This window comes from Hemicordylus capensis, chromosome 2, assembly GCF_027244095.1.
Source record: "Hemicordylus capensis ecotype Gifberg chromosome 2, rHemCap1.1.pri, whole genome shotgun sequence".
NCBI classification, from domain to species: Eukaryota; Metazoa; Chordata; class Lepidosauria; order Squamata; family Cordylidae; genus Hemicordylus; species Hemicordylus capensis.
The window spans coordinates 119,142,520-119,156,802 of record NC_069658.1 but is presented as its reverse complement, the minus strand read 5'-3'; the positions used below and the strand labels follow the sequence as shown (position 1 = coordinate 119,156,802).

General features: G+C 40.8%; 1 protein-coding gene across 6 annotated transcripts in view; it reads left to right on the top strand.

Annotated features, from left to right (window-relative positions):
* Window positions 1-14,018, top strand: part of BNC2 (basonuclin 2) — a 584,547-nt gene extending 570,529 nt beyond the window's left edge. For 3 of the 6 annotated variants that reach the window (XM_053298992.1, XM_053298991.1, XM_053298994.1), the window contains one exon: window positions 11,537-14,018. In XM_053298992.1, coding sequence (XP_053154967.1) covers window positions 11,537-12,197 — 661 coding nt within the window. In that variant the 3' untranslated portion in view covers window positions 12,198-14,018. Of the gene's footprint in view, window positions 1-9,169; window positions 9,201-11,536 lie in introns of all 6 variants that reach the window. The other 3 variants (XR_008316774.1, XM_053298993.1, XM_053298995.1) reach the window with 3 other exon arrangements.
* The last annotated feature ends 265 nt before the right edge of the window (window positions 14,019-14,283 follow it).

The following is a 14,283-nucleotide window of genomic DNA, read 5'->3' as shown; positions in this document are numbered from 1 at the left end:
CAGGGTTTTTAATTAGTTTTAATTGTTTTAATGCTAACCTGGTTTTCAGGGTTTTAATTGTTCTGATAGTTTAATTGTTTGATAGTTTAATTGTTTTTAAAGATGTTTTTAATTGGTGTTCATATTTATATTTCTTTTTTAATTGTTGTTGGTTTTAATGGTTTCTGTTTTTTAATTGTAAACCGCCCTGAGCCATTTCAGAAGGGCAGTATAAAAATCAAAGAAAGAAAGAAAGAAAGAAAGACCTTTCCCATAGTGAGATGTGTGTGATCCATGTTTGCATACTGATCCCATCTCACTGGAAATAGGATGACTTAGTTCCCTTTTCAGACATTATGTTAATAAGCAAGCTAATTGTGTATAACATTACAATGCTTCAGAAAAAAACCCATCTGGTGCTTCTCTAGGAAGTGATGTAGACATGTTGAATTTCTGTTTAGATGTTTACTGTAGTAGGTGGCGTTTGTGGGAACCCCTTAGCCTTGTAGAGATACATCAGGCAAAAATTCATCAGATATATATCCAGCAAGTGATTGTGCAAGATGTACTTGTTGAATTTCTACCTGGATGCATCCCTTCCCAGCTAAGTGTTAAGCTGAAAGGCCAAGGCAAACTTTGGATACATGGAGCCTAATATGTAAAGCCACCAAAATATACAAGACTGTACTGACATTACGGCTTACATGGTGTGGCAATTAAGGTGAAAAGGTGAACATATTCGCTTACAATTCCTACACATTTTAGAACATGAGTAAAAACTACAAGCACCTTAACTCTCATCTTAAATTAAAGTAGTTCTGAAATTTGAGAGAGAGTGAGAGGGAGGGAGGGAGGGAGGGGAAGAAAGAGAGAGGGGAAGAGTGAGTGGAAGAGAAAGAAAGAGAGAAAAAGAAGAGAGGGGAAGAAAGAAAGAAGGGCGAGGGACGGGCCCGAGCCTGTCAGTGGCCTGAGGGAAATGCGCGGTCATGAAGGCAACAGCAAGGGAGAGCCTAGTCAACCGCTACTGCTGTTTGGGGCTACCAAGGCCATTGGCAGAGGGAGGCAGGCAGGTAAGGGATGGGCCCGGGCCTGTCAGCGGCCTGAGGGGAACAAGCAGCAATGGAAGTGGTGGCAGCAAGGAGCGGGGGCTCAGTCGACCGCTGCTGCTGCTCCTGTGGGGAGGAGCAAGAGTGAGGCTTGAGTGAGGGTGGGGAGGTCTCTGGGGATAGGGGGCTGCAGCTTGGCCAATAGGTGCCAGCAACACTACAGCCGTGACCAAGAGGGGTGAGGGGGATAGAGTAAAGGGATGGAGGAGGGACCAAGTTTGGTGATGGGGGTGGAAGCAACTGGATGGAGAAGCAGGAGTGCAACTCAGGTGAGGGTGGAGATATCTCTGAGGTGAGGGAGGCTGTGGCATGTGGTGAGGGGAGCAATCAAGTGCTAGCGCTCAGATGCTCTGCACAGGTTAAGCTAATATAAAATATATTTCCATTGTTTCCCATTTTAACTGGGCTATTTCCATTACTCCCCCTCTTATTAAAGGTAAAACTAGGAGGGAGAGTGGTATATAAACATTTGTAGGAGGAGGAGTTACTCTGGCATAAATAAACATGCAGAATAACTAAGAGTAGAAAATACTCTCAAGTAAACATGTACTGTTAGACAGCTGTTGCAGACACAAAAGGGGCTCAGCAAGGTAGCAATCTCTGCTCTGAATTAGGGTCAAGTTAGACTTGCATGTCAGCTTGCTATGGTGGTTGTCTACTCCACTAAAGAGAAAGGGAAGTGGCAACCATCTTTATTGAGAAAGAAGATTGTACTGGGAGGAGTCAGTCAGGCCATTTGACATGTCCTGTGATGTCTGCCCTCATCTGATTACCCTCTTATAATGGGGATTTCAAAGGCTAATCACTCAAGAAATACTCAATGGGCTTCTTTTTTAAAGAAAACGGTATCCCAGTTAGGGATGTGCCCGACCCGCAGTTTGACGTGCAGTTCGAGCACTTTTAGGGAAATTAGGACGGGAACTTTAAGGAAAAGGAGAGCTGGTGCTTACCTGCTATCCGCCACCCCTTCTAGGTTCCTGCTGGAATGGTGCACATCCCCAAAAGCCCCATGCGCCATCAGCATGTACATGGCATCCGCACATGCGCAGGTACCATTTGTGTGATGGTGTTTCTGACCACGCAAATGGCACCTGCGCATGCACAAATGCCACATGTGTGCTAATGGTGCACAGGGCTTGGGGGGGGGGGTGCACTGCCCCAGCAGGAAACTTGAAGGGGCAGCAGAGAGCAGGTAAGCACCTGCTCCTTCCCCAAAGTTCTCTTCCTAATTTCCCTAAAAGTGTTTGAACCAGGGTTCAGGCACATCTCTAATAGAGAAGTGGCGGTGCTTTTCTCCTAGCTGATGAGTTCTAAACTTCAGATTTGATGGAGGGCTTGGATTTTATGGCCAACAGGGCTGTAATTTTTATACCACATCTTAGCTATATAGCTATACATTGAGCTTGTAGTGTGTGTTTGTGATGATGAATGCTGACAATCTCAGATAAATTATGTGAATGTCTAAGAGCTACACCAGTGAAAGCTGACAACCAAAAAGGTGGTGGGCAGGGGAATGCATATCAATTTTTGGACATTCACAAAATGCATCAAGAATTGTCATTATCTATATATGAATGTCAGCATTTGCCCAGTTTGGGGCATTCACTGTAACATGTAGATTAAGAGATCTGATAATGTGAATTACTTAGGATCATTGTGTCTCAGTGGTAGAGCACCTGGTTTGTAATCAAGGCCTCTGTTTCAATCCCTGGCATCTCCAGAAACAACTTTGAAATATCTCTATCTGAAACCCAGGAGAGCTGTTGCCAGTCAATATACACCGTATTGACCTAGGTGGACTAATGGTTGGAATCACTATAAGACAGGTTCATGGTAGGAAAATATTGGGAAGTTGTAGTTAACAGGTTCCCTAGAAGTCATACAATGGACTGAGAGTACATTGACACTAAACACAGAGACAAGTTTCATTGCCAGGGCTTAGTCCAAGAAAGCCTTGGAACCGCCACTTTGTGAAGGAGCTAGCAATCCTCTATTAGAGATTCACCTTTCACAGACCTAGAGTTTCCAATCTTCTTTCAGAAGAAGTTAAGCTAGCTTACATCTATATTATACACATGGTCTCCTAGAATACTTTGACTTTGGCTGACAAGGCACACCAACACGAGAGAACATGCAATTAGGCATTAGACAAGGCACACCAACACAAGAGAACATACCATTAGGTGAGATAGGCTGGACGGTGTTGCAAGAAAAAGAGCTGTTAGGTGGACTCCATGTTAGCTCAATTTCAGTACTTCTCCATGCACTTTGGTACCCTGTTCTAAATATTTATGGCAAAATCTCTTCCTTTGATAGCATCCTATTGCCTACAATACCATATACCAGCAAATCTTAGAGTCAGAGCACTAGGCTGAGTTTTGGATTTGGTACTGTCATGATATGCAAATTGTTTCACCAGTCTGTTTCACCAGATTTGTATTTTGTAATAGTCAGTTAAAGCTATCATTAATTTAAATAATAGATTGGTACTATGACTTATATTGCAAGCTTTGAAGTTGTTTTAAAAAACAAAGATAACGGACATTGTACTTTATGCCTTACTTGGTGTTCTGTAGCTCGAAAGCACTGAACTGCCAACCAGTTATGCTTCTCCGACATTGGAACCAGCCAATTCAGTTGTTCCTAATATCTCCTGTTCATAACTTGCATAACAAGATCAAATGTTTGTGCTAAAGGATGGGGATTTGCAGAACTGGCCTATTACGGAAAGGTTCTCTTTAAAATGAAAGAGACATGCTGCCAGTTGTGCAACTATTGTGCAATGCAAGCATGCTTGTGGAAATTAATCTGGAACACAAGCTCCAGACTTAGCGCAAGTAGCTAGTGCAACAGCCTTCCACAAGTGCTGTGTTAGTCAGGATGTCAGCTGATAAGTGTATTCACATGGTCAAACTACGAGTTGAAAGGGTGGGCGGACAGAAAGGCAGCGATAGACTTACCTTCCCTCCAGACCGTTGGTGTTCTCATCAGTGTGCCACCACACGGCCACATGACCTGCCCTGATATGTGCAGCATGGATCTCTGGAGGCCAGGACTCATTGTCTCAGCCTCCAGGAATCGCAACATGCACTGCGCCACAAGCCTGGTGCATTGGGAGATTTGCTCAGAGCTGGGTGCTCTAGATGCTGGGCTGTCCTAGCCTAGATTTGGCTGCTTGTGTGCATAGCCTTATTGTCTTGTTAAAAGCCATGAATTTTATCCATCTCCTTCAAGGCAGGAGATTTTCTATTGTATTCCAAAGACCTTCTTTTTCACACTTAAAAGCCGTTACTAAATTTAAAAGATCAGTCAATCTACAGCCAACAGGAAATTAGATCAGTCATTTTTTAACTTAGTTTCACTCAATAAATATGTAACCAATTATTAGAATAAATAACTATTGTAGGGAAAATTGCTGAACAATACCCATACCAAAGTTAAAACTCTGTAAAAGACAGACAGTACTCAATGGTATGTCTTAGGTTGTTTAGGTAGGGTTTTTTTAAAAAACCAAAACTGATTGCTAGGGCATTGTTTGTCAGCCAGTAGTGAAATGAGGCAATAGAAGGTATGGTAGTAGTTATAAGGATGTTCTCACTATTCAGCTGTATTTAAAATACCAAAATAAAAATATTGTTCCATGTAACAGCTTTTGTCAGCATTGCCAATTCAGGTGTTGCCAGCCTGAAATAAATATATCTAGCATTTATATAGTGCAAAGCTTAAACTATACATTAGGGAAATAGTAAATTCATGTGGGAAGCATTAAACCTTTGCTTTTTGAACCACAAGAGTATATTCCTATCCCCATTATCACTTACTGTATATTCTGCAGTGTAGATTAGTTTTAAAAACCAATTAGTTCACAATCCACACAAGGCATACCTTAAGCCTGCCCGACACACTGTTTGGATTGTGGCCATTCAGTTTAAGTTGTGAAATAACCTTCCGTTGAGAACTTGCCCAGATTCTTCTACCCATTTTATGAAAAGCATTATGTAAGAAGCACATTAATTACATGGAAAGCCGGACGCACTTTGCCAGTACTTCCTTAATGTTTTCTTTTTCAAATATTACAGTAACATACTACAACAAAGAGAGCTTTTAAAAAATAAATTTAAACAAGTTGCCTTTAAGACTCATCTGCCAATTTAATCAACGGAGACTGCAATTCTGATTGATTGATTAAGTGCCATCAAATTGGTGTTGACTCTTAGGGACCACATAGATAGATTATCTCCAGGATGATCTGTCTTCAGCTTGGCCTTTAAGGTCTCTCAGTGGTGGCCTAGCTTACATGGGAGTAAATTCCACTGAACACAGCAGAGAGGGGTGTTGGTTCCAAGTAAACAAATGTGAGATTGCTCTTTGAAGCATTAGTTGATTGGCATACCTTTTTAAAAGGCCTGTTTTTTCGAAATATATGTATGTACTCCTCTCTTGCAATTTAGTGTCAGACTTTCAAGTGTGTCTCAAATGCTGCTTGCTTTATTCCAGGCATAGCAGAAGAGATTAAAGAAAAGGAGTTATTGGGGCAAGTTTATTTGGGTGAGGTTGTTGTATGCATTGTATGTGGTGGGGGTGGGAGGGATAAAGGATATATGGGGAGAGGGGGGCCGTGTTCACCCCTCTCTCCAGCGGCACCTCGGAGTGAGGGAGATAATGAAGAAAATAGGGATGGATGGATCTGGGGAGCCCTGGTTCTTTGAACCCATCAGCTCAATTATAGCTACTCCTCTGTGGGAAGAGCAGAATTTTGGGTCATGTCTAAGGATTTATCAGTGTGAGGTTGAAACTGGTATAATGGAAAAACAGGAGCTTAGGACAAGGATATTGAAAGTGGCAACATCTAATAGCAAACCCCTTCCCAATAACTCCATGTCCCATATTAATTAACTGTTACTGCAGTAAGTCTGTAAAAATAGAAGCAGAGATTTTGTTGTTTTTCACTGAAGCCTTAGAATGAATTTTAAAACTCTGCTGTTGTCTAGGAGTGTATTTTCTCTATGCCCAAAGAGGAAAGGGAAAAAAGTAGAGTTGCCACCCAAATTTACTTAAAATGACATTCAACTAGGAGGTGGTGGGGTGCTTCTCATAAAGGAAACCATCAGAAGATTTTTGAAGGAAGTTTTGATAAGATTAATGATAGTTCTCATGGGGATTGTCATTCATCCCTAGGTTTTCAAATTTTGCTTAAAACAGCATTCAAAATGAATTTGGAGGTCTCTCCCCAGGTGGGACCTTTATAAGAAGCCAAAACAGTTTCAGTAAAACTAGCAAAATTATTCAGATAGCATACAAAAATAAGCATACAAATCTCTGTTCCATTTTAGAGCTGAAACAGATATGACATGGGCCACAGGTAAAACCTTTCCCCACATAAGCATCCCACAGATGCCCTGTCACACTATAATGTAATGCCTTTGTGTGTAGCATTAGCATGACAGTAGTGCACCATCCAGGGCACCCATTGATTATAGCATGTTACTACTACATATGCCACTGCAGGTGCAACGTGCATATAGTCATGGTGGGGCATACACAGAACATTTAAATGGGTAAGCACTTCAACAGTGGCCCACATCACACCTGTTTTTGCCTTTATACAGATTCATTGTCTGCTTCCAACTCACTCATAGTTATCGGAATAGCTTTCTACATTTGAATAAAGCATTCCTAATCCTAATAGATTGTTAAACTCTATGATTTTGAAATTAATCTGAAAGTGTAAAAACTATAGTATTCAAATGAATACCTCCTCCGCCCCGCCCCGAATACGTCTGCTTAGATTTTCATTTGAATGTGATCTTGAGGAGGATTCTTCAACATGAGTGATATAGATTAAGAAATGAATGTAACAGAATCAATTCTTTTGGACTGTGGTTGCATAATGGAAATCGACTGCTATGAATGAACCCATGTTCAAAAGTTATGAACAGCAGAGCTAATGCACTGCAATGAGTTCATCTTTATTATTGCATTACACCTGAATCAATTGATAAAGCAAGTTTTTTTTAAAGCTAGGAATGGCACTTAATTGAATAAAAGTCAATGTAATTATATTAGGAGAAGCCAATGGTACTGCTGACAGCGGAAAAGGGACCTTGCCTGTGAGAGTGCCAGAACTTGTCCGCACATTTCTGCACATCGTTTGCCTGACAGATATTAAGGACTGGTACATAGTTTAATTAGATTACCAATAGCAACTGCTATAAATGATAAGTGAATGGGTATGGCATCACTTTCTATTGATAGCTAAAATCGGCTGCATCTTTTAACAGGTCATCATCAGGAAAGTAACTTCCACTTGGAAGGGAGGGATGGTGTTTCCATTAATATGATATTAATATTTCCTTGTTTCTTGTCTTCACTAAATATGATATTATTTGCTCTATACATCTAGCAATTAGTTTTTCACAGTAGCAAAACAAAGAAATAGAACATCTGAAACTGAATGCACATACTTTTATTCACAAAAATAATTTGCAATACTTTAGTGGGGCATGGGAGAAGTTGACAAATGTGGAAACTAAGCAAAAGGTGGTGGCCACTTAAATGCTATTTCATAGAGTCAGTGTGGACAGTCAGTTACTCCAGTGGTAACCAAGGTCCAAAATCTCACTTAACTTAAGGTCCAAAACCTCACTAAACTTCCTATGGCCCAAAGTCACTGGGCCATAGTCTAGCCAGCTCCTAAATTGCCTCACAGAGCTGCTGTGAGTGGGGTTGCTGGCTTGCAGCCCAGAGAATGTTCACGTAGCTTTATATTCTCCCATGAAGCAGCAGAGGAGGCAGCCATGGAGGCTATTCTCACGACCAGCAAAAATCGGGCTAGGAGAGCCGCTTGAGCAGCCCTCCCCTTAGCCCAGGTTAGCGAAGCGAGCGTTCCCCTAACCGGGGTTAACGGATCGTGTGCTCGTGTGGCTCCGCGCTGCAGCAACTCACAAGGAGACCCCCGACCAGGGGGCTAAAAAGCAGCCTCCCAGCTCAGGGGTCTCTCCAGCATGCCCTGCATGCTTCTCTCCCCACGAACCCTCTCGAGGCGGGTCTCACTAATTGTGAGACCCGCCTCAAAGTCTTTCCCAGTCTCATTGCCCACCCTCTAAGGGTACAGCCTACATTGATTGCTGCTTATCACAGGAGGCAAGGGTACATGGGAGGACTGGGGAAGAATGGATCAGTAGAAACTGCAGCTGCCCTTTTGCTGTTGAAGTCTACATGCATGTTATCTGGCTTGCAGTCTCATAACGAACTAAATGCTGTTCTGAGAGTCTCAGAGAGAAGATGGGGAGGATACAAACATCTCTGAAATTATCTTTCTGTGTAGTGCCTATCTGTATGTATCTAGCAGCTCACCACCACGAGGTCTTGCAATGGCAAATTGATGGATCGGCATAGCAAGCTACTGCCCACAAATACCTTATACACAGAGCAGCTGCTATGCTATGTTAAAGTTGCTGCCACGGGTTCTCTGCTTGTTTGCACAATACACTTAGGGAAGTGCATTTCCTAGATAAAGCTTCATGGTATCATCTGTTGCATCACGAAACTAAACGGTAACATGACACTTGTGCAATATCTGGTATTACAACTGCAGCTTAACGTGCAGGCATTTACAGTTAAGTGTTGCTTATACTTTGATTTCAACATTCTCTTTGAGTTCATTTGCAATTTTGACAATGGGCAAGAAATAATTTTGCCTAAGCTGCTGTAAGGCCTCCTTCTGTTTATTTATCATTCTTGTATGTGAACACTGCATGCATCTGCACAGGACAAATCTGTGGGTGATGTGAATTTGCCTTCGTCTGATTTGATTTATGGTTTTAGATTGTGCGGTTGGTCCGGTAACCATCAGGACAACAGTGTAAGTGAGATGATGGGTGACAGAAAATGATCTCATGGCTGAAGCATTTTTAGCTGTATTTTATTGTTTTAAGATACTCTTTTCTTTTTTTTAAGCCAGATGTGACTGGATTGGAATGTGAATTTGTTCTTTCTTTTTCTCTCTGTCTCTTTCTCTCTATCTCTTTCTTTCTTTCTCTCTCTCTCTCTGTATCTCTCTTTCTTTTGTGATCTCAATTTAGCAAAAGATTAGAAAGCTGATCTTATCACAAGGTAAGCTCAGCCTTCATAAGTGCAGTGTGCGGGATATGTATAACACATCTCTATACTTTCAGAAAAGCAATAGGACAACAATTGCTGTGAAAGGACTGTTGTCCCCTTGGGAATCAATGAACACTATGCCTTCAGTTTTCTCCCTACAGACGTATCTCTCAGTAGCTATTCCATTTGGGACCCAATTCTATTTGGGTCCCAATATTACCTTTCCTCAATTATCATTCAATTATTTAACTAGGAAAAGCTGCCTGCCTTCCATCAAAGAAAAATAGGTTGATATTCTAGTTTGTTATATTTAATAAGGTAAATTAGATATGACAAGGTAGGATGGATCATGTAATCAATATGGAAAACTAACTGTAATAATCTACATTTTTCCCCAATATGAAGCACACTGCTGTATTTGGGAACCCAGCTGGTTGAGAGATATGCTCTTGGCAAATATGTTATTTGAACCATCAACATTCAAGTACAATAAAGGAGACTAATTTTATCACTGTAAGTTTCCTATACTGAGTCACCCCAATCCAGCAAGGGGTATCCATGTGCAGAAGTAATTGGTTTTGCTGGGTCCAGAACTGCACACACAGATTAGATCCAGATGTGCATCTGTCTTGCAATTCACATTTGAACGTCAAGCATCCCATGTAGCACCCATTAGAACTACAAGAGACAGATGAGGACATGCATTGCCAACCATATTGCAGTGTGGTTGGAAATGTACATCCTAACCAATATCTTGGGCCAGAACATGTTGTAGTGTAGAACTATGTCTGGATTGAGAATTGAATGATTCTTTTAAAAGCTAAGAATTCCCTCCCCTTTATTAAAATGCCTTTACCAATGGTTTTCCACAAGGCAGCTGTGTATCTGCTTTATGAAAATGTGCAACTGAGTTATCATACATGGCTCATACCTATGCTGTGGCTCTACACCAGAGGTGAGCTTTAGGATCCATCGTGATCATTTTTGTGCTTGTGTCCATTACATCTACAAGCTGGATGATCCCACATCCCACTTTCCATGGTTTGCAGGATTCTAAGTATTCTGCAATCCTTCCAGTTGTTTTCTGCAGGATTATAGCTGAGTTAGGAATATATGTAGTTATAGCAATAAAAAGCAATCATTTACAGTGAGGAATGTCTTGAGCCTCATGCTCTCTGTTGCACATATGAAATTTTGTTTTGCAGACAATGGCAGATAAAGTCAATCTATGGCTTTAAAGTGATAAGTGTTTTAGTAATTCAAACCTAAGGCTTTTTAATTCTGTTTGAATGGGTTATTTTCATTCATTGTATTATTATTCTACTTGGTTTCTTGTTGCCCTTCCCAATCCTACAAGATGCGTAGGAGGGAAGCATTTAATTTAAGTAAGCAAAATAAGGCAACTGAAGCCATTGAGGTCTGTGCCACTAGGACTTGGCTCAGTCTTAAGCAGTGTTCATCGCTCATTGGTCCCTTCCTACTTTTGAGAAACATCTCAAAATATAGACAAATCGGCCACTTTTCAGTAGTGACTCAACATGGATTATGTTTTTCCATGACTGCTAAGGTCCCATACTTGGTTTGTGATTCTGAAAATCCAGCAAAACCGCTTAAGCACATGCATGACAGTTTTAAGCCACCGCCAATATTTAAGCCACCCGTTTGAAATCTATGTTAGCCCTACCCAAGACCTGCTATTAAACCTGTCAGGCTCAAAGGCCTCTTCTGTTTCCATTCAATTATCTCATTGTTTCATTCAATTTAAAACTGGACTTGCCCTGAAATAATCTATGTGAGTGTTCTCTTGTTACTGGTAAGAGAGTAAACCAGACTACATTCTTAAAGTCTGTTCTGGTTACTCTTTGGTGTCCATTGGTTTCTACAATGGTCTCTACAATTATGGTCCCAGACTATAACAGTGTGATCCAGCGGCTACAATGTCGTACATTCAGAGTGTTCCATTGATTTTCTCCCTTCTGCCTAGTACTTATGAAACAGTCAGCTTTTGCAAAAAGCAGCCGTAATCTATTGTTTTTAAAAATACAGTATTTTTGGTTAGCCTGATATATGTTATGTATCCCAAAACACGAGGACTGTAGGTACTTGCCACAATAAGGAGAATTATTTAAATAAATGATGTGAGTTAGTTTGGATTTGTGGGGTGGGGACATTTTGTTTTGCATTTGTAGGAACTTCATTGTCTGTATAGTAATTATTGGATTTTTTTCAAGAAACAGGCAATGATTATTCATTGATAAATTAATTTCATTTGTAAATGTTGTACTATCAATGTAATCAGCAATACTGTATGTCTCTTCTCCACGTCCCCTTCCCTCTTTCCTTCCCAGACACAGTGCTAACATAAACCTGCACCGTAAACTCTTGACCAAAGAACTGGATGACATGGGACTGGATACTTCTCAGCCCTCACTTAGCAAGGACCTCCGTGATGAATTTTTGATGAAGATCTATGGTGCCCCACATCAGATGGGGCTTGACATAAGAGAAGACACATCCTCCCCAGCAGGTACTGAGGATTCCCATCTGAATGGGTACGGAAGGGGTATGTCAGAAGAATACATGGTGCTAGACCTGAGCACCACCTCCAGCATCCAGTCTAGCAGTAGCATCCATTCCTCAAGAGAATCTGATGCAGGGAGTGATGAGGGGATTCTCCTTGATGATGTTGATGGGGCAAGTGACAGTGGAGAATCATCACACAAAGCTGATGCCCCAGCCTTAGGAGTTGGCATGGCTGCTGAAGTTCCAGGATCCCTCCTGCTTAACAGTGTTTCCATGAACAACGGGGGGATCATGTGTAACATTTGCCACAAAATGTACAGCAACAAGGGGACTCTCAGGGTGCATTACAAGACTGTGCACTTACGAGAAATGCACAAGTGCAAAATCCCTGGGTGCAACATGATGTTTTCTTCTGTCCGCAGCCGGAATCGACACAGTCAGAACCCTAATCTGCATAAAAACATTCCCTTCACTTCACTAGATTAGTTCAAAGATGGACACAGTAAATGCCAGCTCTCACAGAGGGCCTTACTTCTTTGAACTGCCATTTACAGACTATTATATAAATATATAAAAATATAAATATAAATATATATCTTTTTTCCCCTTTTTTAACAAGACAGAAAAAGACCAGGTGCTTTTTTTTTTCCTTTTTCTATTTTTTCTTTTTCTTTTTTTCTTGTTCATTTTTTGTTTTGTGTTGGTTGGGGTAGTATCTTTAACCTGGGAGAAAAATTTCCACTGCTAAAAAAACAAAAACAAAAAAACAAAAACAAACTTGCATTTTAAAGCCCCACTTTTGTTATAAAATACGTGGTCATCTCCAAAGAGAGACTGTCCTTCTACTCATGACTGTTGTCTGCAACCTTAGAAAAGGAAAGGGGAAAAAATGGAAAAACCCGAGGAAACAAAGCACTCCGGAGGGAGAAAAAAAACAGAGGGAGAGAACAACTTCAGTTGTCTTCGTGTATTTTAAATCTTTGAGAGAACCGTCAACTACGCATGGCTGTTACCCTTGTATATATTGAGCCTTGAAGGGCCCATGATGTAAAACAATTGTATTGATGGTGGTTTAACTTTTTTGTTTTGGGGTTTTTTTACATTTACATTTACATCCAGCTGTTAGATATGCGGGGGGAAATAGTTTGCTGGCTAGCTCTATTCATTTATATTAGCTTCAATGCACATTTTTTTTTAAAAAAAGAAAGAAAACACAAGGTCTTGTTTTTTAACTACCTGCTAGAGATGCTTAATGAGGAGGTGCTGGCATGCTTTAGAGCACCTGATCTGATACAGTTTTGGGGTTTTTTTAATGGGTTTTTTGTTGGTCTTATTACTAGTACATAAATCCAGTCATGCACTTTTTTCTTACACAATGTGGGGATGTGTAATAATATCCATGCCCTTTTTTTCCCTTAAAAGTATTGCCATACTTTCAGTGTCTTATTAATTAAGAAAAACACACTTTGTTAGAAGTGGTCTGGTCAGTATGGGGGCGAGAATATTGAACAAAAAATGTTAGTGTTAACACAACACTGCCAACTTTGCACAAGTGTTCAGTAACCAAAATATAATCTGCTAGCATAGCCACAGGCCAAGATCCTAGGAATTTGGGAGCAAGGAAAGAATATAAAGAAATATTTCTCTCTCAATATTATCTAGATCTGAATTACAGGATTACATGGTACAGGACAATGGAGGCATTTCTGCGAAATGGTGGGTTTTCAGGAAAGAAGTACCAGAGGTTTTAACTAAATATTACAGGGGACACAGGACTGTTGCTGACCTTTCCCCCACACAAGGCATCTTCCTGGTAACATTGGGGAAAGCAACACATGATATGATTTCGTAACATTCAACATTTCCCCTCCAATTCATTGGCTGCCACTTACAGAAAGGGTGGAAATGTTGAACCTAACAACATAGCATGTGTATCCCCCCCGCCCCGCAAAGATCACAGAGGAGAGACATTGCAGAAGGGTTGGCAGAAGCCACACTTCCTTCCTAATGTTTAGTTAGTACCTCAGTTACTTAAGGGCTGGGCACAAATCTCCAGAAATGAATTTTTGTGTTCTCTACTGAAGACTTGAGCTGTCGTTGCATTAAAAGAAAAACAGTTCCAACCTCTGCAAAGTTGTCTGTTGTGCACTAAAAAGTGCTATAGTATGATTAAGGCATGTTTTTATAGAAGCAATCAAAAGCCATTAATGGCACAAGCACTTAAAGCTTGGAAAATATGTGCTGTTCATTTTATTGGGTAACTTCCCCTTTGGAGGAATCAGAAGCTGGTGTTGGGAGGGTGGGGGGGAGACCCAAAACAAAGCTTAATGTTTTAGTGTTTTGTGTTTTCCCAACATGATTTGTCAGAGAAGAATTATGGTAGAGTTAGGAAAGAGCATATCAGAGGCAAATGATTGAGGAAGACAGGGAGAAGCTGCTTTCCAAAACTTATTTTTGTTTCTGTTGTTTACACATGTCTGAGCATGGCAAACCACACTGGCAGCCTATGTTACCACAGCATACTGACTGAATGATGATATTTACTTAAGCTCAACCTACAGCCAAAACCATT